Source organism: Mizuhopecten yessoensis, unplaced genomic scaffold (genome assembly GCF_002113885.1).
Source record: "Mizuhopecten yessoensis strain PY_sf001 unplaced genomic scaffold, ASM211388v2 scaffold5965, whole genome shotgun sequence".
Classification (NCBI taxonomy): domain Eukaryota; kingdom Metazoa; phylum Mollusca; class Bivalvia; order Pectinida; family Pectinidae; genus Mizuhopecten; species Mizuhopecten yessoensis.
This window is the reverse complement of record NW_018406312.1, coordinates 48,555-69,721: the sequence shown is the minus strand read 5'-3', so window position 1 is coordinate 69,721 and position 21,167 is coordinate 48,555. Positions and strand designations below refer to the sequence as shown.

Sequence of the window (21,167 nt, the reverse complement as noted above, 5' to 3'; positions counted from 1 at the left end):
TACTTATCTAGAACTAATACATTAGAATTGTCATGTCGGTTGTACATGTATTCTACTTTCTGGCACCAAACAATATATAGAACTTCATTATTTCTGAGATTGTGACAATTGTGATTTCCCCACCGAGCGGAGCGAGATATTTATTTTTTCTGAAGATGTAATACTAAACTATTTCAAGCATTGCCAAGCGTAGAAAGCAAGAATTTATCGGGTATTATTTTCATTGTCAAACAGATCGAGTGAGGCATAGAATAGTTTTCTGAGTTTGCGGTATTATTCCAGGTTATATTTTATAACGTAGAGTATCTATATTTTATGATGGCCGAGCGGAGCGAGTGTTAACAAATTCTGTAAAAAAATGGTAAAAATGTAGGTTTTTGGTTAAAATGTTGATGTTTGTGTCATGTCCTTCATGTGCATGTAGTTTAGGCGAGCATTTTGGCAATAACATATTGATTTATTTTGTCATAGATATGAATTATGATTGAACTGTTTGATTTTTATTGTGATTTTGTACGCATAAATATGTACAAGGGCAACATCTAATGAAAAACATATGCATGGCAGGCTCTTATGCTAAAATTTGTTAACTAATATTCTCCTGATAAAGTGATGCTAAGGAGGGTGCTTCATTGTCTTTGAAATTCATATTTTTTAATTGGTATAAAAAATCACTCCTGATGATTCAACTTTTTTCTTATATGCATTTTGGTAAAGGGAGTTAATGGCATAGCAGTAAAGGCAAAACAAATTTATGTCTGTGTGCTCGTTTTTGTGCTATGTTCGGTTTAAGATACCAATTTGACATAATATGTAATTTTAAGTGAATTTTGTTTTTTGACCACTTGCAGGGCAAATTCATACATCTTCCAAGTGTGTTATCAGAAATGTATGAATGTTTGCAGACTTGACAAAAACAGTATTTTCTCTAGTAAGTTATGGAAGTAAAATTTCTTAAATTTATTCTTTTAACTCAGAAAAGCAATTTAAGATACCCATACCCCTTATTTTTTATTGACAAATACTCATTTTTCACCATTTTTTGCAGATTTAATTGGGGTCCGTTTGCTTCTTCTTTGTCCCGGCATAAGTATTTTTGTTATTTTTCACCATATCGGAGTCAAAAATCAAAAGTGCTTCAGTTACAGTAAATATGTAAACAAAAACAAAACAAAATACCAAAAATGTATGATTTTCCACTTTAGCATTTTTTTCATTGTATTGAACATTATAAAGTTGCACAGCAAAAATGAACTAGCTACAATTAAAAATGGCGACACAATGACGATTTAAGTGATCAATGAAATAGGCCTACACATTTTCAAAATGGCCACTGAATTGGTCATTTTTTTAAATTGTTGTGAAAAAAGTCCTTCAGACAACAGTTATCTAGATTTTGACACATTCGTTTCATATGCGTCTTTGCTATTAAAATTGATCATCGATCTAAATTGTTAAATATTACAAAAAAAACCTTACACGACATCAAAACGAGAATTGAACGTGATTGAAACCTCCTTAATACTATAGTGCTCTATAATTTTCAAGAGAAAAAAAGCAAAAGCTTGAAAAAAATGACATAATCTTCGAAGTGTAAAAATGTACAAAAACGGTGATCAAATTGTGAAAACAACCGGATTAGCAAATGCTACGTTTCCCTCTGGTTATATCCTTTCACTGTATTCCGGATTTTGGCCAACATTTGGAAATTATATTAGTAGCCCATGAAGCTTTTCCTGTTATGATCTGAGGAGCAGTAAGTGGTGAATCTCAAGATGTCTATAGCTTACAGCATTCAATGCGATTCTGCAGATTAAAGAAACTCACACTATTTCACGATACTTCAACACCTTTCAAGGGTGATTCAAAGGTACTGGCCTGTCACAGGCGATGTCTCAAAAATACATGACAGGGGTTCGGCCTATCGAAAACAGGTTGGGCACAACGGCGCACATGGGTTATAATCCTGCATTTGGGTAACAGTTACCTGTAATAATGTGTACAGTAGCAATTTTATTACTGAAATTGGGAATAAAGTGAAATATATACCCAAAGATTTGTTGTAAACTGTTGTTTTTCTTCTTGGGTCAAATCTCTGTTGAAGGAATAATGAATGGTGTGGTGAAGCTGCAGCGTTGAGACATCATTGTTAATAAAGTGTGTAGCTCAGACGATTAAAGCGTTTATCTGTAGTTCAGAGGTCACTGATTGAATCATGGTCTCATCATTGCATTTCCCCACTCCTGTTTATGAATTACATATACAATAATGCCTAAACTATTGTTAAAATTATAACAACTTATATCCAGTCCGATATTTAAACTTCCCATCTCCTGTGAATATACATTGTATGTTATTAGTCTTACATACAAGATACAAGAATCTTTATTTAGTGTCGAATATGTTTAAACAAGAGCTTAAGCTTTTAGGAGTTTGTACTTTGACAAACATAACTGATCCAACAGTTTAAATGAAAATGTATTTTTTATACTCTCACAAACAAAGGTAGGGGAAGGGTTAATTGTACAGGAATAACCCCATTCTGTGAGTGTCTATAGAGGTACATGTATATACTTAATTTTAAATGAATATTTTATTTATTTGCTATGATGATGAGACATTTTTAATTGAAAACTCAAAACCTTTTTTATTTTTACATTTGCAGCAAACTGAGAGAAACATTCAAAAGTGCAACAATGAATAAAAGGAAAAGACTGAAGCCTAGCATTAGGCCTGCAGAAATGGTTGTTTCTGCAAACAGGGAGACTGGAGGTAGGATGCATAATAAAGACTGGCTGTCAACACTCTCACTGGAAATTTTATGTCATGTTTTAGATTATCTTCCCTTGAAGGATGTGATGAAAATGGACCACAGATCTAAACAGCTACATGAAGCAGTATCATTACATTTGCGAGTTAGGAAGAAGATTGATTTTACAGAAAAGGATTTTTTTGGCTGGATGTCCCAGACAATAACAGATAAAACTCTGAGCAATCTGTTGAGTCGTTGTCGAGATTTAGAATATGTTCAGGGACTGCATGTGCCATATATAGCCAAACGTCGTACTAGAGGGTTGGATACCCTGAGTGTTCCGGGAATCACAGAAGCCCTTGCTTTATGCACAAATCTCAAAGGAGTTGAGATTTCAGACATATTCCTTCTTGAAGCTGTTTTGGCTTATCTACCAGAGGTAGAAATTTTAGGAACCTTCAAGAATAGAATTGGAAATTTTCCATTTGATGATGCGAATAAACTCATATTATCAGAGAACCCAAGAATCACATCTCTTCACTTGATCGGTGTAAGTATTCCAGAGTTACCTCCACTTATGTACCTGAAACATCTCCAGTTGCGGTGGGTGAACTTGTCAGGTCCCCATCCATTTATGGACTTTGCTGCGCCTCAGCTACAGACATTTGTCATGGCTCACTGTGGAGGACCAGCCAACTCCAACCCACTCAAGTATGTCCGGCTGATTACCTCTCTTGCCACATCACAGAATCTAAAAAGGCTGGAACTAATACGAGTGCCAATCTTAGGTTTGTCTTATGTGATTATTTTACTTGTAATGCAAGTGATTGTTAGAATTATGTTATGCATTAAACTTTTTCTTTTTTTCCCCCTTTTTTAAAAATTGGCTTCAAACTATAAATAGTCGTTTTTAATTAAAAGAAAAAGTACAATTTCTGTCTTTAATTGTTTGAAGCATACTTGCCAACTCTCCCTATTTAGGAGGGAGCCTCCCGATTTTGGACCCTTAAATTTAGTATTTTCAACCAGTGAATTTGCTAACCTATTCCTATATTCTGAGATCTATTGATTTCATCTGAAATAACAACTCAAAATATGTAATTTCAAGGGTTATTTTGCCTCTAGGGGGTACATACACACATTTTATTTATATTTTAATTTCGAGAATGCAGAATCTCCCCCATAGAAATTAAAAAAAGTTGGCAAGTAATTGAAGTATGTAGCTTAATTCTGTACGTACTGAAATGAAAATCATGAAAATCAGCTACATGATGTATACATAATTTGCTCTTATGGTAAACCTTTAACAATGACAAAATACCAATAATTTATTCTGAGCCATGTTTGTGTTCCCTGACAGGAGGACTCCTTCAACATGTTGTAGAGGATAGCTGGAGGATTGGAGGCTTCAAGAAGATCAACCATCTCAAGTTTGGGGCCTGTAAATTCATTCTGGAGATGGATATTGGTTACTTGGTTATCACAGCAGCCCCAAAGTAAGAAACCGTCACATAAATATGGAGGCACGGTAGTCTAGTGGTAGGACGCTAGGCTCGTGACCGAAGGGTTGCGGGTTCAATTCACGTCACGGCACGGCAATGTGTTGAGCAAGATACTTTACTCCCCTGGTTCCAGTCTACTCAGCTGTAAATGAGTATGTGGTTGAGCAGAGCTAGAGTTGTTGAATGCTAGCTGTTAGCGCCAAAATTGCAGCTCCGGCTGTATGCTCCCCAGGGAGTTGAGAAAGATATTGGCTGGTTGCAAAGGCCCTATAACCACAGATAATAATTTGTGAACTGCTTTGAGACGACCTATGAATTAGGTTATGATAAAGCGGTATATAAGAACCTCAAATTATTATTATTATTATAAATACCTATCCTCTAGACTGTTGATTCAAATGATGAAGTGGTCTGAAAGAACACTCCTTAGTTATGGGCGTCACATACATGTAGCACTGTTAGTTGTGGACCAACCTATTGACCACAAGGCTGGAAGTTCGAATCTCAGATGACTGAGTTAGTTAATATCATACTTGCAAACTTTTTGAAATTTACATGGGGGAGATTACGCATGCGCAGAATTGAAAGCATGAATAAAATGTGTGTATGGACACCCTAGGGAAAGATAACAGTTTTAAATGGCATCTTTTGAGCAGTTCATTCAGATGAAATCATCAGGTCTTAGAAAACAGGAATAGTTTAGAAAATTCACCGGTTGAAAATGTTCTTTTTTAGGGTCCAAATTGAGAGCGAGTCTCCGTCCAAAATAGGGAGAGTTGGCAAGGATGGGTTATAAGTTTTTGAGTAACCCCTGTTGCTCAATTCCACCTGCCTAGAGGGGAGTATGCTATGGTTTGGGTATAGAGTATTATGGACTGGTTTCTCTGCGGTATTACTTAAGTGTTATGATACTATAAATGAACTGGTGGATATATTGACAAATAACGAGCAGACACCTATACAACCTCCAATATACACACAACCCTCACATATGTGGTAGTACAAAATAGGATCATACTTTAAGATACTTTTAAGCACGACTGCTCCCTCACTCTGTGATTGTGATGTATATATGTCTGTAATTTCTTGAGTGTTCAGTTACATGGAGTAATTTCCTCGAGTGCTCAGTTACATGGAGTAATTTCCTCGAGTGTTCAGTTACATGGAGTAATTTCCTTGAGTGTCAAGTTACATGGAGTAATTTCCTCGAGTGTTAAGTTACATGGAGTAATTTCCTCGAATGTTCAGTTACATGGAGTAATTTCCTTGAAACTTGTTAGGACACTGTTGTAACCAAAGTGTATAATAACAGCTTAAAGAATATATACACAGTGTCATTAAAACAGGACGGTGATCGTCTTAACTAAAAAGTACAAGTACATCTGAGGGATGTCAATTTTCTCCCAGTGTGTTGGGAAAGACGATATATATTTAGGCATTAGGACCATTGATGTGTTTAATGTTTTGGTTTCATTGATAGTTCTCACCTGCTGTTTTTATTTTGATGCAAGTCAGCCTTCAGTGTTATCAAAAACAACATATTATGTTTGGAATTTCACACACACTGGCATTCTACAGTAAACTTGCTACTACAGTGTGAGTTTTTATCTATGTTTTCAGTATAGAAGAACTGAGCCTACAGCCTTCAATGACTAAGGACAGCCTATTCATATCCCTACGTCTGGCAGACGTTTCTTTCAAATTCCTTCAAACTTTACATCTTGGTTTTGTTGATGCTTTTCCAGAGCCAGGTAACTATAGTTTATTTGTAAATATTTACCATCGTATGGCATTGCCACTATATAACCCTACCAAATTCAGTGGGCATTCATATAGGCTATGAATACCATGGACCGATTGTTGACGTCATCATTAGTGTAACGTCATAATTGTTATGTTGGATACCACTGACCCTCCCTGGGTGATGGCTGTTCTATTCATTGAGCAAGCATACACGATACATTCATTATTTGAACTAAATGCTGAATAATAGTAAATGTAATTGAATTTTCTATGAGATGAATAGACAAAATGAATTCCAACTGGACAAAGGCAAATCCAACATGAAGCGCTATCGCGCTTCATTGAATTTGCCTTTGTCTAGTTGCCATTCATATATCCTATGAATGCCAACTTGAAGCAGTTCAATGCTGAAATATGTCATTTCTGAGTTGATTCCAGATGAAAGTATTAATAAATTTATTTATTTATTAGTTGATATCCCTAGCCACTACAAGACAAATTGAGTGATAGTCATGTAGATAGATTTAATTTTCAACAGTATTAGTATTACCTTTTGAGAGAAATGTAATTTGACTGGAATTCATATGAAGATGTGATAACTTAAAATTGGACTTAAGGGCAGTGGACAAATGAGGACCTGATTGCAGAACACTTGTCGGATGTGGTGGAACACCCTGCCATGGTCACAGATGTCGGGATGAAATCTGTTGGGCAGTGTTTCCCTGAACTCAAACATGTACAGATCTACAACTGTCCACACATCAACAACCCTACATCCTGGCTTATATCTGGTGAGTCAGTTTATCTATCTAGTCCTAAGGTTATGCAGTTCCATCATACCATCAGATATTTTTAAATTAGAAAGAAAGGTCTTTCAGTATAGTTTATGAGACCTGTACCTACACTGAAGAGTTGTTAGGGCCTGTGAAATGCCTGTCGCAATGAGGTAGCTAAACCCTCATAAAGTTTTAATAAAAGACTGATTTTATAGACAGTAGATGATAGGATTGGTTAGGATTTTGTAGAAGTAGATGATAGGATGGGTTAGGATTTTGTAGAAAGTAGATTATAGGATTGGTTAGGAATTTGTAGACAGTAGATGATAGGATTGGTTAGGATTTTGTAGAAAGTAGATTTGTAGAAAGTAGATAAAAAGATTGGTAAGGATTTTGTAGAAAGTAGATGACGGGATGGGTTAGGATTTTGTAGAAAGTAGATGATGGGATGGGTTAGGAATTTGTAGAAAGTAGATGATAGGATGGGTTAGGAATTTGTAGAAAGTAGATGAGAGGATGGGTTAGGATTTTGCAGAGAGTAGATGATGGGATGGGTTAGGAATTTGTACACAGTAGATGATAGGATGGGTTAGGATTTTGTAGGAAGTAGATGAGAGGATGGGTTAGGATTTTGCAGAGAGTAGATGATGGGATGGGTTAGGAATTTATACACAGTAGATGATAGGATGGGTTAGGAATTTGTAGAAAGTAGATAAAAAGATTGGTTAGGATTTTGTAGGAAGTAGATGATGGGATGGGTTAGAATTTTGTAGAAAGTAGATGATAGGATGGGTTAGAATATTCACCTCTACTGTGTGTCATGTTACAGGTACACAAACATGGATACAGTTGAGGGAATTGTATCTACGGCGATGTCACGCAATACGACTGGCTGATTTCTGTCTATTCATTGACAAACTTCCTAACCTCGAGCTGCTGCATCTGGAACACATGTTCCGTGAACCTCCCAAGGGCTGTTCCAGGTAGACTCTACTATAATTCATCAACAATCATTAACTAATTATTAAAATCTTGTTTTGTCTGAATTATTTGAGAAAAAAGATATGTTTAATTACATCAAATATGACAGCTATATAGTCTTACATAGATATGGGGCAAAGAAGTAATTCCAACAGTGTGGACAAGTCTTACATAGATAGGTAGACATGGCATCATGAAATGTTTGAATTATTAAAACAACAGTTAAATGAAAATATCAATACAAGTAATGAAAAGTTACAAAATCTGATGTCTCTCTGACATTGTTTAAGACTTAAGTTTCTGTTTTGATCTGTTTAATACTTGGACTGAGGCTGAAGTGTGTTTTTGTTTTTTTAAGGGTTGGACTGAGTGCTGGCACTGGTCTTGGGATGTCCTCTGCCCTCGTGGGAAGTCACCAAGGCCCCAACATCTCTGATATTGGAGACGATTCAGAAAACGAAAATGACAATAACAATAATGAACTGGTTCATCAGGGGTTAGGTGATATATTAGATGAACAAGGAGCTACAGAACACGTACCAGCCAATCGGGAAGGTGTTAACACATCATCTGTGGAACATGTGACCAAACCAGCCAATCAAACAGCGGAAGATAATATCTTGACCAATAAGAGAACAGATTCCGTAGAAACTAGTGAAATAATAGGTTCAGAAGTATCATGCATTGATCATGATCAGACACCAAGCAAGCCAGAAGGTTGTATGTGTGAACATCAGACAAACAATACAGAAGGGATTGGATCTGTAAAACTTAATTCCACAGAACCAACAGAGACAAGTACATCTGTGCTGGGCATAGTGTTACCTATCCAATCTAAAACAGATATTGATGTTACGGAAATGGCGCCACATCAGCAACCATCTTCTTCGCAACAGCTGCTGTTGATTGGGAGTAAGATCACCAGTGAGACAAGGACACCATTTTCTGTATCATCTAGTCTAATATCCCATCCATCATCCAATCGGAGGTCAGAAAATAGCTCAAGTGGAATATCACACGATCAAATATTCATTCCTAACGAAACAGGAACATCTCCGCAAGAACAAAAACTGTGTAGTGTTTCAGGAGAATCTGAGAAAATGCTGCCTACAGGGGAAAGTGTCTCTTACACTGAAAGCAAAATGAATGAGGCTGTGAGTAGAATGAAAGCAGAACATGTGATAGAGTTAGAGGACAGGATGGAGGAGGGTGATGAGGAAGACACATTCCTACTGCACGGCGAGGATATAGCATATGAGGACACATGGTCAGATGACGACAAGAGTTCAGATGGGCAGGACTCAAGTATAAATAGAAAAGACAGCAAATTAGGAAAGGTTACTGATGACACTGCACATTGTGATTCTAATAGACAAGATTCAGATACACTAGTAGAAAGATGTAAAGCTATGGCGGGTGAACAAAAGGACTTTCAGAGGGGTCATTCAGGGTTGGGAAATGTTAATTCTAAAGCTCAGGAAGAAAACAGTCTTTCAGTATATACTCTTGGAGAGCCAAAACACTCGGATGTTTTAGAGGGTGTAGAAAAGATGGATACTTCAGGGGGTTTGGTGACCGAACACAGTAGATTTCCTGAGGCCGATGGTTCTGCCAACCTTAACTGTGAAGACAAAGGACACCAGGGCATGGGTTCACTGGGGACTTTTCCAGAGAGACAAGGCCTGGATAGTGCTAGGCAACCCACAAACACAGCGGTTTGTTCAGTGGAGGTTAATAACCATAGGGAAGACTCGGACAGTAAAATGTGTGACATATGTCAAAGACCACATCCGCTGGACAGTAAAGGCTACACCCATGGTCAAACTTGTAATACATCACAAGCACCTACTTGTACCAAATGTGATAGTCAAAGTTACTGTCAGTCTGAAGGTCGCCAACACAGTTTTATAGAAAGTGAGAGTGAAAACAATCAGCTGGACATTCAGGGTAAGGGTCAAGACCAATATCGGTCAAATCATCAGGGTCAAGGACACAATCTAATGAATAATAAGGGTCAAGGGCAATGTCAGTCTAACAATGAAGGTCAAGTGCAAAATGAGACTGACCTTGTGAGGAACAGCACCAGTAATGAAGATCGTGGCATAGAAACAAATCCCATCAAAATGACCACAAATGGTATTTTAATTCCAGACTCAAAAGAAAGCAAACAGGTAACTACTGATGGTGACAATGCAAGTTCCAGTCTGAAACATTTAATAAAGTGTGAAAATGAAAGTAAACTTGAAATTTCTATAGCAAAACTAAGTGACACGAGGGAGGAGAAATTTGATGATGTAGAGGAGGAGGAGGAGGAAGAGGAGGAGTATTCTGATGAAGATGAAGAGGAGACGGTTCTTATCGTTAGAAGGGAAGAGCCCAGAGGTTACAAAGTCACAAGTGAAAAAGTCAACAGAGCAGAGAAAGTCATACAAGAGAACAATATAACGCTGTCGGGGGAAGTATCTGTACGATCCCTGTCAGGGGAGATAACTATCGACCCCACGCAGGGACAGATGGCAGGTATAGTGTCTAATGTTGTCATTATGTTGGGGATGACGATGCGCAGGCCTAAAGCCACAGGGACGAGGCAGCTGGGGCGTGACATTGTAGTGACTGTGGCTGGTCGTAGTACGTACGTGGGATCAGGGGAGATTGACGTGTCTATTGTTAGTGGTAAAAAGATCATCGCAATATTACAGACGGACCAGCCTGCTGGGCCATGTGAGACTCTCAGTGATGTGTTACGCAACTGTGGCTTGCCATCAATTTTGCATTTGATCACTGAAGGAGATTTACAAGAGATCAACCGGGATAAAAGTCTAGTAACCAATGTAGGACGAACACAAACTCCAGTATGGAAATGTTCATTTGAAGGTGAAGATCATGAAAATGTTGGTCTGGTAGAAAGTAATGAAGAAGGTCACTTGAAGGCAGGGACTCTCCATGGTGAACAATGCCCTATGAAGGTGCACAGTGACTGTACAGACGAGTGCAAGACCACAGCAACTTCAGACAGGGATAGTGTTATCAGTACATCACATGAAGCTAGAAATGATGAAGGGAATACAAAATCAGGTCAAACAAAACTGGAAGAATCTGAAGCAGATAAAATAAATTGTGATCAGTCACAGGGTCAGGTCCCAGACCAGGATAAAATAAGGTGTGAGAGCCAAGTACAAAATAAGGTCCCAGGCAAGGATCTTATGAAATGTAAGATCCCAGTACAAGATCAGGCCCCTGACACGGATATGATGAGATGTAAGAGCCCTGTACAAAATCAGGCCCTAGACCGGGATATGATGAGATGTAAGAGCCCTGTACAAGATCAGGCCCCAGATCGGGATATGATAAAATGTAAGAGCCCTGTACAAGATCAGGCCCCAGACCAGGACATGATAAAATGTAAGAGTCCAGTACAAGACCAGGCCAGAGACCGGGACATGATCAGATGTGACTGCCCTGTAAGAGGTATACTACATACCTGTTCTGGTATGGTGGTTCTCCTGTCTCCCTGCTGTCAGATGTACGGTAACATGAGAATAAGAGATGCTCAGGTCAGTTCTGCTATACCACCCAGTGCTTTTGGTGCATTTTGGTCGTGTACTGTTGATGATCCAGGCCCATCAACTGTGGTAGATCCGAAGTTAGCGGTGACCAAGGTAGACAACTCTATACAAAAGGGGAAGGACAATGACAAGGCATGCCAAACTTTGGCTACATCCTCACAGAGTGACCCTTCAAACCAGGTCATCAGCTGCCTCTCCATGGGGGGTCCAACCACTCATAACTCTGGTAAGTTTTAGAGAATAATCTCTTTGTAGGGAGTCCCACCTACTGAGTTCTTAAGTAAATCATAGACAGTCACAAGTTCAACTACTCATAGCTCAAGTAAATTGCCTCTATGTGGGTATTAACGTCCACCCACTGGCATGTTCTCAAATATTACTGCATGTACCAACGTTGTTATAATGTGTGAATGGCTGTTTTGTATTTTTTGTGATAATCTTTATCTAGGCCTGTTTATCGATTACACATCAGATGCAATATTTCACTGAAGCAAGGGTGTACACTTTCAGTCGGGGGTGTACACTTTCAGTCAGTGGTGTAAAATTTCAACCACGGGTGTACAATATCAATTTTGGATGTTAAAGTTCTATCAGGGATGTATACTTTGAATAACGGTAGATAAGTACTATCAGTGGTGTGCACTTTCAATAAGGGTAGGCAATTACTATCAGGGATGTACACTTTCAATAAGGGTAGACAATTACTGTCAGGGGTGTAAACTTTCAATAAGGGTAGACAATTACTATCAGGGATGTACACTTTCAATAAGGGTAGACAACTACTATCAGGGATGTACACTTTCAATAAGGGTAGACATTTACTATCAGGGATGTACACTTTCAATAAGGGTAGACAATTACTGTCAGGGGTGTACACTTTCAATAAGGGTAGACAATTACTATCGCGGGTTTGCACTTTCAATAAGGGTAGGCAAGTACTATCAGGGATGTACACTTTCAATAAGCGTAGACAATTACTATCAGGGGTGTACACTTTCAATAAGGGAAGACAATTACTATCAGGGATGTACACTGTCAATAAGGGTAGAAAATTACTATCAGGGGTTTGCACTTTCAATAAGGATAGACGATTACTATCAGGGATGTACTCTTTCAATAAGGGTAGACGATTACTATCAGGGGTTTGCACTTTCAATAAGGATAGACGATTACTATCAGGGATGTACACGTTCAATAAGGGTAGACAATTACTACCAGGGGTGTACACTTTGAATACGGGTAGACAAATACTATCAGGGGTGTACACTTTCGATAAGAGTGGACAATTACTATCAGGGGTGTACCCTTTCAATAAGGGTAGACAATTACTCTCAGGGGTGTACACTTTCAATAAGGGGAGACAATTACTATCAGGGATGTACACTGTCAATAAGGGTAGAAAATTACTATCAGGGGTTTGCACTTCCAATAAGGGTAGACAATTACTATCGCGGGGTTGCACTTTCAATAAGGGTAGGCAAGTACTATCAGTGATGTACACTTTCAATAAGGGTAGAAAATTACTATCAGGGGTTTGCACTTCCAATAAGGGTAGACAATTACTATCGAGGGTTTGCACTTTCAATAAGGGTAGGCAAGTACTATCAGTGATGTACACTTTCAATAAGGGTAGAAAATTACTATCAGGGGTTTGCACTTTCAATAAGGATAGACGATTACTATCAGGGATGTACGCTTTCAATAAGCATAGACAATTACTATCAGGGGTGTGGTACACTTTCAATAAGGGTAGACGATTACTATCAGGGGTTTGCACTTTCAATAAGGATAGACGATTACTATCAGGGATGTACGCTTTCAATAAGCATAGACAATTACTATCAGGGGTGTACACTTTCAATAAGGGAAGACAATTACTATCGCGGGTTTGCACTTTCAATAAGGGTAGACGATGACTATCAGGGATGTACACTTTCAATACGGGTAGACAAATACTATCAGGGGTGTACACTTTAAATAAGGGTAGACAACTACTACCAGGGGTGTACTCTTTCAATACGGGTAGACAAATACTATCAGGGGTGTACACTTTAAATAAGGGTAGACAACTACTACCGGGGGTGTACACTTTCAATACGGGTAGACAATTACTATCAGGGGTGGACACTTTCAATAAGGGTAAACAATTACTGTCAGCGGTGTACACTTTCAATAAGGGTAGAAAATCACTATCAGGGGTGTACACTTTCAATACGGGTAGACAATTACTATCAGGGGAGTACACTTTCAATAAGGGGAGACAATTACTATCAGGGATGTACACTTTCAATAAGGGAAGACAATTACTATCGCGGGTTTGCACTTTCAATCAGGGTAGGCAAGTACTATCAGGGGTGTACGCTTTCAATAAGGGTAGACAATTACCATCAGGGGTTTGCACTTTCAATAAGGATAGACGATTACTATCAGGGATGTACGCTTTCAATAAGGGTATACAATTACTATCAGGGGTTTGCACTTTCAATAAGGATAGACGATTACTATCAGGGATGTACTCTTTCAATAAGGGTAGACGATTACTATCAGGGGTTTGCACTTTCAATAAGGGTAGGCAAGTACTATCAGGAATGTACACTTTCAATAAGCGTAGACAATTACTGTCAGGGGTGTACACTTTCAATAAGGGGAGACAATTACTATCAGGGATGTACACTGTCAATAAGGGTAGAAAATTACTATCAGGGGTTTGCACTTTCAATAAGGGTAGGCAAGTACTATCAGGGATGTACACTTTCAATAAGCGTAGACAATTACTATCAGGGGTGGACACTTTCAATAAGGGTAAACAATTACTGTCAGTGGTGTACACTTTCAATAAGGGTAAACAATTACTGTCAGTGGTGTACACTTTCAATAAGGGTACACAATTACTATCGCGGGTTTGCACTTTCAATAAGGGTAGACAATTACTATCAGGGGTGTACACTTTCAATAAGAGTGGACAATTACTATCAGTGGTGTAAACTTTCAATCATTGGTGTTACTTCTGGAAAGTTCAGAACATCTTTGATGCCCTCAACACTTGATACCCTTCATATGGTTATATTTCCCTTAAAATTAATGAGAACACATGTTTATCTGTAAACATGACTTCTGTGTACAAAACTGTTTGTAGGGTTGCCATTGTTACAATACTTGTTTTCTCTCTCATTCAGTTGGAGTATCCACCATCAGCAACTCTGGGGCTCAGGTGGGCAGTCATATCGATGGTAAGAGGATGATTGACCAGGCGACCAGTACCAGTGACCCTGTGATTGAAGATGACCACATTCAGGTAAGTGGGTGGTTGACCAGTCACCAGTCATAGTGACAGGTAGAATACAACCATATACAGGTAAGGTGATTTCACAGGTAGGTGCCAACCTGGTAGAAAAGAACCACATACAGGTAATACAATATGAATAATAATTAGTATAAGATGTTAGGTGTTTTTTCATATAATGGAAATTTATATCTTTTTATATGTTTTAAAGACCTGTGCTTTCGATTGTAGAAAGGTCCATGTAGCACAACCAGTTCAGTGTTTATATATGATATTTTAATGACTAGTATGCTATGTACTCTGTCACCTTTATGAGACAAATGACCAGTGAAATATATGCTAACAAGAAGCGACGTGTGTATATATATGTAAACTTCGTTGTTGTACATGTACAAAATCACCAATCAATGCAGGTACACATCTTAGAATTAAATCCTTTCCATTAATCAAAACACTGACATTTGATAAGCTGAGACTAGATTACATGTTTGTTTCAGATACTGGAAATAAAATCGAGGAGTCTGACGTGTCTGTCACTAAACATGGTTGGAATCACAGACCTTGTCCTCACGGACTGTCCCAAACTAAGCCGTGTCACTGGTAGGTTTATTGTAGTAGCTACTCCTTGTCCTCACGGACTGTCCCAAACTTAGCCGCGTCACTGGTAGGTTTATTGTAGTAGCTACTCCTTGTCCTCATGGACTGTCCCAAATTTAGCCGCGTCACTGGTAGGTTTATTGTAATAACTACCTCTGTCCTCACGGACTGTCCCAAACTAAGCCGTGTCACTGGTAGGTTTATTGTAGTAGCTTCTCCTTGTCCTCACGGACTGTCCCAAACTTAGCCGTGTTACTGGTAGGTTTATTGTAGTAGCTTCTCTTTGTCCTCACGGACTGTCCCAAACTTAGCCGTGTCACTGGTAGGTTTATTGTAGTAGCTACTCCTATTCATCTGTTGAAGCTTCACTGTACTGAATATAGAAACTATATATATTTAATGAAATTGGGTAGTTAAGAGAAAGAAATCGTTTCTGCAATCATTATATTACTTGTGTAATAGTGATGTCAACCGCAGTGTTTCAGTTTGGTTTGGTTTGGTTTGTTTGTGTTTTACGTCCTATCAACAGCTATGGCCATTTAAGGACGTGCCAGGTTTTGGTGGTGAAGGAAAGCCGGATTTCCCGAAAAAACCCCACTGACTTATGGCTAGTACCTGGCGACTGCCCCACGTAGGTCTCTAACCCCCGACCCGGTGGTTGAGGGCTAGTGGTAGCAGAATGTCAGACGCCTTAACCACTTGGCCACCGTGGCCCCCACAGTTTTTCAGTGAAACAGCACAATAACACAAAGCAAAATAATGACATACATTTACCTTGGTTGGGGTGATATGCCAACTTTGAGGCGGTTTGTCAGAAAATAAATATTCCTTTATACATATATTTCAAGGTGATACAGAGGTTCCCCAACAAGTTATAGGTGGTTATCATGTTTATCTAACTCTAGTAACAATTAATTTTCATATTGTGTGGAGACACAAGGTTTAAATGTTTCCCTGGAAATGCATTATTTCTGTTTCTGATTGGGTCACTATTATTGCCATGAATCCTGATGTCAAAAATGATAATGACAGCTCAAAGCATTGTTAAGTGAAATCATATATCAAAGATTGATCAATGAATTAACGTCTACAGTGTTACAACAAAAAAATGTTTACCAACTCCTAGCATGTCTATCTAATAAGCCGGGAGTGAGGTAACCTATTGTGGTTGTGGGAGAAATATTTATTTTCTGGCTGCTTGTCAGTGTGAACTCTACCTTTACAGTTAGATAAATAAATAATAGTATATTTAAGTGTCACACATTGATCGACAGTAAAATACAAATCACAATAATTAAATATACAATGTGAAAGCGAAATTAATCAATTCACAGAAGTTAAAAAGTTAAAACATAAAAATGGTACATACAGATTGCTATACAGAACCCCACTCTGATGTCAGTTCAATGCGGAGTCCGCTGAGTATGCCCTTCAGATAAAAACAACATGTATTAAATAATGCACCGGCTCTCACACAAAGTACCCAGCTCGACAGACCCCACCCCAAACTGGCAGGAGGGAAGGGTTCTATTTATCACATAGCGTCAATGTATTACACCATAGTAAAATAGGAGAGAGAGCACAATAACTCAGATCAGAATTAGATATGGGTGGTTTGACTAGTGATCGGAAAGTGGTTAAGGTGATCTATGTTGGTTTGTGCCTGTCATCTTTACTTTTGTTGGTGACCTATGTTGGTTTGTCAGTGTGGAATTCACCTTTGTTTTGGTGGTCTGGGGTGATCTGTCAGTGTAAAATTTTCCTTATATCATTTATTTACACAGGTTGTGCCTGTCGAGTATTGAAGAAGGTGAAAACACAATCGGCCCCAAAACTTCAGAAGATGTCCTTTGCCCAATGTAGAAAACTTGACGAAGAATTTTTGCTGGAACAAATAGCTTCTCTTGCTGCTGTTAAAAACCGTGTAGTTTACCTCCGCCCCCTACATGAGGTAAGCAAATCTGTAATCCTGTTAAATTATTTTACCAAAATAAATCATTTGGCTTTTGCTATTTTCATGATCAAATTGCTTCTTCAATAGAAATCTTGTGTAACATCAAGATTATAGCGTTTGGCGTTCAGACTAAAGAACCTATTACCCATATGTAATGTAGACTTACACAATTCAACTCTTGGGAATAAGATTTTTGAGTGTACAGAACTTGATAAGGCCTCGTTCTAGACAAACATCAATTGTGAGGCTTGGTTTGATATATTTCTCTGCACAATACATGGATGATAGGTTTGGAGGCACAGTAGTCTAGTGGTAGGATGCCAGGCTCATGACCAAAGGGTTGCGGGTTGGATTCACGTCACGTCACTGTGTTTTATCTTTGAACAAGATACTTTACTCCGCTTGTTTCAGTCTACTCAGCTCTAAATGAGTACGTGGTTGGGCAGTGCTAAATTTGTTGAATGCTAGCTGTTAGCGCCAAAATGGCAGCTCCGGCTGTATGCTCCCCAGAGAGTTGAGAAAGATATTGGCTGGTTGCAAAGGCCCAATAACCACGGATAATAATTTGTGAACTCTCTTTGAAACGGCCTATTTGCTTGGCTAGAAGCGGTATATAAGAACCTCAAATTATGTTTATCATTATTAATTAGTCTCTACAATGTCCCCATAGCAGAAGTTATGGGAGTAACCACTGATTCTACAGGAGGCCACATGTTAGGTTCGTCATAAGGAAAAAGTAGTACATATATAGCAAACATAAAAGTGAAGAGACAAATATGATTACAATGTATGTTGCTATTGCCCTATATGTCACTGAGTGAATTGCTTGCTGTCTGAGTTATACGTTCAATGAACTTCAGTTTGACAGAGCTAGCCTGGAGGAGCGATTGTTTGGGGGACATGAGGTGGACTATGGACTGTGTGTAGTTTATGACTACAATCCCTCACCACAGGACTCTATGTACAACAGAACTAGAGTAGCTACCTGGCCTCACCTCTTCATTGGCATAAACCTGTACGTATAACCTCTCCTTCAACAGGTAAGGCATGTCTCCTGTACCCCAAACAAAAAAGTTTGAGGGGTCATGCGTTGTTCCTTTAAGACCCCCAAATGCAAAACAGGTATATGAATTTTTTGTTTTAAGTCATACATTATTACCTGTACTATTATCTACTCCTGCAAGCTGGATAATGCTCATGTTTCCATATCAATACTCACTTCAGAATTCTAGATTGTTGCCATTGTTTCTGATAGACAGAGACATGTCTGACTGTAGATTTTAGTCTAAAACACTGATTATATAATGATACTCCATTAAAACTGCAATTGCCAAGTTTCATTCTTTAGTGTCTAAGATGGGCACCATGGCCTCTTCTTATTGGAAACATTCCTCAGTATTATTTCGTTCTAATTGACCAATTCTGTTTATACCTGAATGGAATGATACATAGCAGACATGTTGAAATTCCACATTGGTGTATTGAAAATGGTCCCCATAATTTCTAATAGCTTAAATTCTTACTAAATATTTTATTGGTCTCACTTTTGTCAATTTTGCTAATGTGTGGTTGGTTGAAAAGAGTAATTGATGTCACTTGCATCTACTATTATTGCAGGTATAGTTTAATCTCTGTAACAGCTAGCTCGCATCTATTAATGTATACAGTGCTAATTTCAATTTAAGTTTTGGTGAAATAATCCCCTGCAGAATCTTTCAAAGTATTTTTATTGTTAATATAGATATAGATGTATAACAAAACTGCTCATATTGGTTGTGGGTATGTCCTTTCTGATGTTATTTTGATTTTTCAAACTTTATGTAATCTTTGTGTAAATTTGTAACTGGTCGTGTATTTCAGAGAGTTACTGCAGTCATACAACTTTAGACAGTGGGATGGTGTGACGTCATCCAAGTATCCCTGGGACCGCAACATATACACCATGGCTGGTAACTTTCCCTTCTACATTGATAAGTATCTCAGAAATCATGGGGTGTAATTCCCCACCTTCCATCTTTACAAGTACTCCTTGGACTGTTGTACAAAAATAATTGCTTGTAAGCAACGCCTTCCATCCTATACTTTCCTTTTCATATTTTGTGACTCCTGCTTATTTTTCAGGGGAAAATGAGAATGGATCTAAGTGGGAGCTAACTACAGACATTCCATGGCTGCGACCACTTTCAGAATGTACCAATCTGTCCCAGAGCAGACTCTCAACACAGGACCAGAAAGGTATGTTTAACATACATCATAGTCACAACAACCTTCTTCACACCAGAGTAAGCTGTCCCCACAACATCTCAGCTGTATTGTAGATCAAATACACATTGTAAGGAAAAGTCTAATAAAACATAGAATTATATGCTCTATATCAAACTCTACACAGTATGCTTTTTATACGCCTGTCAAATTTGACGGGACTATTATGGTATGGCGTTGTCCGTCTGTCTGTCCGGCGTAAACTTTTGTTTGTCTGGCAATCTCCTCCTTCATTTTTCGACGGATCTATTTGAAACTTGGTATACATTATAATCATGATATGAAGTTGTGTCTCCTGTAAAAGAATATTTATTCAACAATTTTTGCAAAAGGTATTTCCCTTTGTTTATTTCAGTATTTGATTTTTGTCTGGCAATCTCCTCCTACATTTTTCGACGGATCTATTTGAAACTTGGTATACATTATAATCATGATATGAAGTTGTGTCTCCAGTAAAAGAATATTTATTCAACAATTTTTGCAAAAGTTATTGCCCTTTGTTTATTTCAGTATTTGATTTTTGTCCGGCAATCTCCTCCTACATTTTTCAACGGATCTCTTTGAGACTTAGTAGGCTAAATAAACATGATATGTTGTTCTGTTTTCTTGAAAAGAATTTTGATTCGACAATTTTTGCAAAAGTTATTGCCCTTTGTTCATTTCAATATTTGATTTTTTTGTCCGGAGATCTCCTACTACATTTTTTGACAGATTTCTTTGAAACTTAGTAGGCTAAATAATCATGAAATGTTGTTGTGTTTCCTTGAAAAGAATTTTGATTCAACGATTTTTGCAAAAGTTATTGCCCTTTGTTCATTTCAGTATTTGATTTTTTTATCCGGAGATTTTCTCCTACATTTTTATAGCATGTCAGCTAACCACTCTTTGAATGATGCAGATCTTATTTCAATGTAAGAAAGTATATAACACTATATGGCATTCGACGAGCGTATATCGTTCCCCCCCGCGGTACTCTTGTTAGAACATTGACAACTAACTGAAGATATTATTCAAACTGGTCTGTATTTTCATTTTTAGTTTCAACTACAGTTCTATATTTTTGTAAATCTTGATGTTTGTTTGATCACAGTTGGAGTGTACTGTCCAGCAGCTAAAGGCCATTTCAGTGTGACAGAGTGCCTGGCCGACCTTCAAAATGATATTGCAGAGAAACAGGCAGGAGGAATTGGTCTGGTGCCATTCTCTGTAGTTGTGTACATAAACATGTGTGACGTGTCAGGTGAACCAGTACATGACCCCTATATATAACACATAAGGTCAAAGTATTGACCCCTATATATAACACATAAGGTCAAAGTCACGACCCCTATATATAAAACATAAGGTCAGAGTCTCGACCAGTATATATAATACATAAGGTCATGGTCACATCCCCTATATATAACACATAAGGTCATGGTCACATCCCCTATATATAACACATAAGGTCAAGGTCACAACCCCTATATATAAAACGCATAAGGTCACAGTCTCGGCTCCTATATATAACACATAAGATCAAAGTCTCGCCCCTATATATAACATATAAGATCACATCCCCTATATATAATACATAAGGTCATGGTCACGACCCCTATATATAACACATAAGGTCATGGTCACATCCCCTATATTTAACACATAAGGTCACGGTCATGACCCCTATATATGATACATAAGGTCACGGTCACATACCCTATATATAACACATTAGGTCACGGTCACGACCCCTATATATAACACATTAGGTC

The 21,167-nt window shown here is 38.1% G+C and overlaps 1 protein-coding gene across 1 annotated transcript; it reads left to right on the top strand.

Moving 5' to 3' along the window:
* The first annotated feature begins 1,712 nt into the window (after nt 1–1,712).
* On the top strand, nt 1,713–20,751 carry LOC110451330. Its single transcript, XM_021499267.1, has 14 exons — nt 1,713–1,870; nt 2,666–3,540; nt 4,113–4,248; nt 5,875–6,005; nt 6,615–6,788; nt 7,603–7,756; nt 8,113–11,546; nt 14,497–14,615; nt 15,101–15,203; nt 16,985–17,151; nt 18,015–18,169; nt 19,015–19,103; nt 19,276–19,389; nt 20,507–20,751. Exons 2-14 carry the CDS (start codon nt 2,697–2,699, stop codon nt 20,683–20,685), a joined length of 5,799 nt encoding a protein of 1,932 aa, XP_021354942.1. The 5' UTR covers nt 1,713–1,870; nt 2,666–2,696; the 3' UTR covers nt 20,686–20,751.
* Nucleotides 20,752–21,167: the final 416 nt, after the last annotated feature.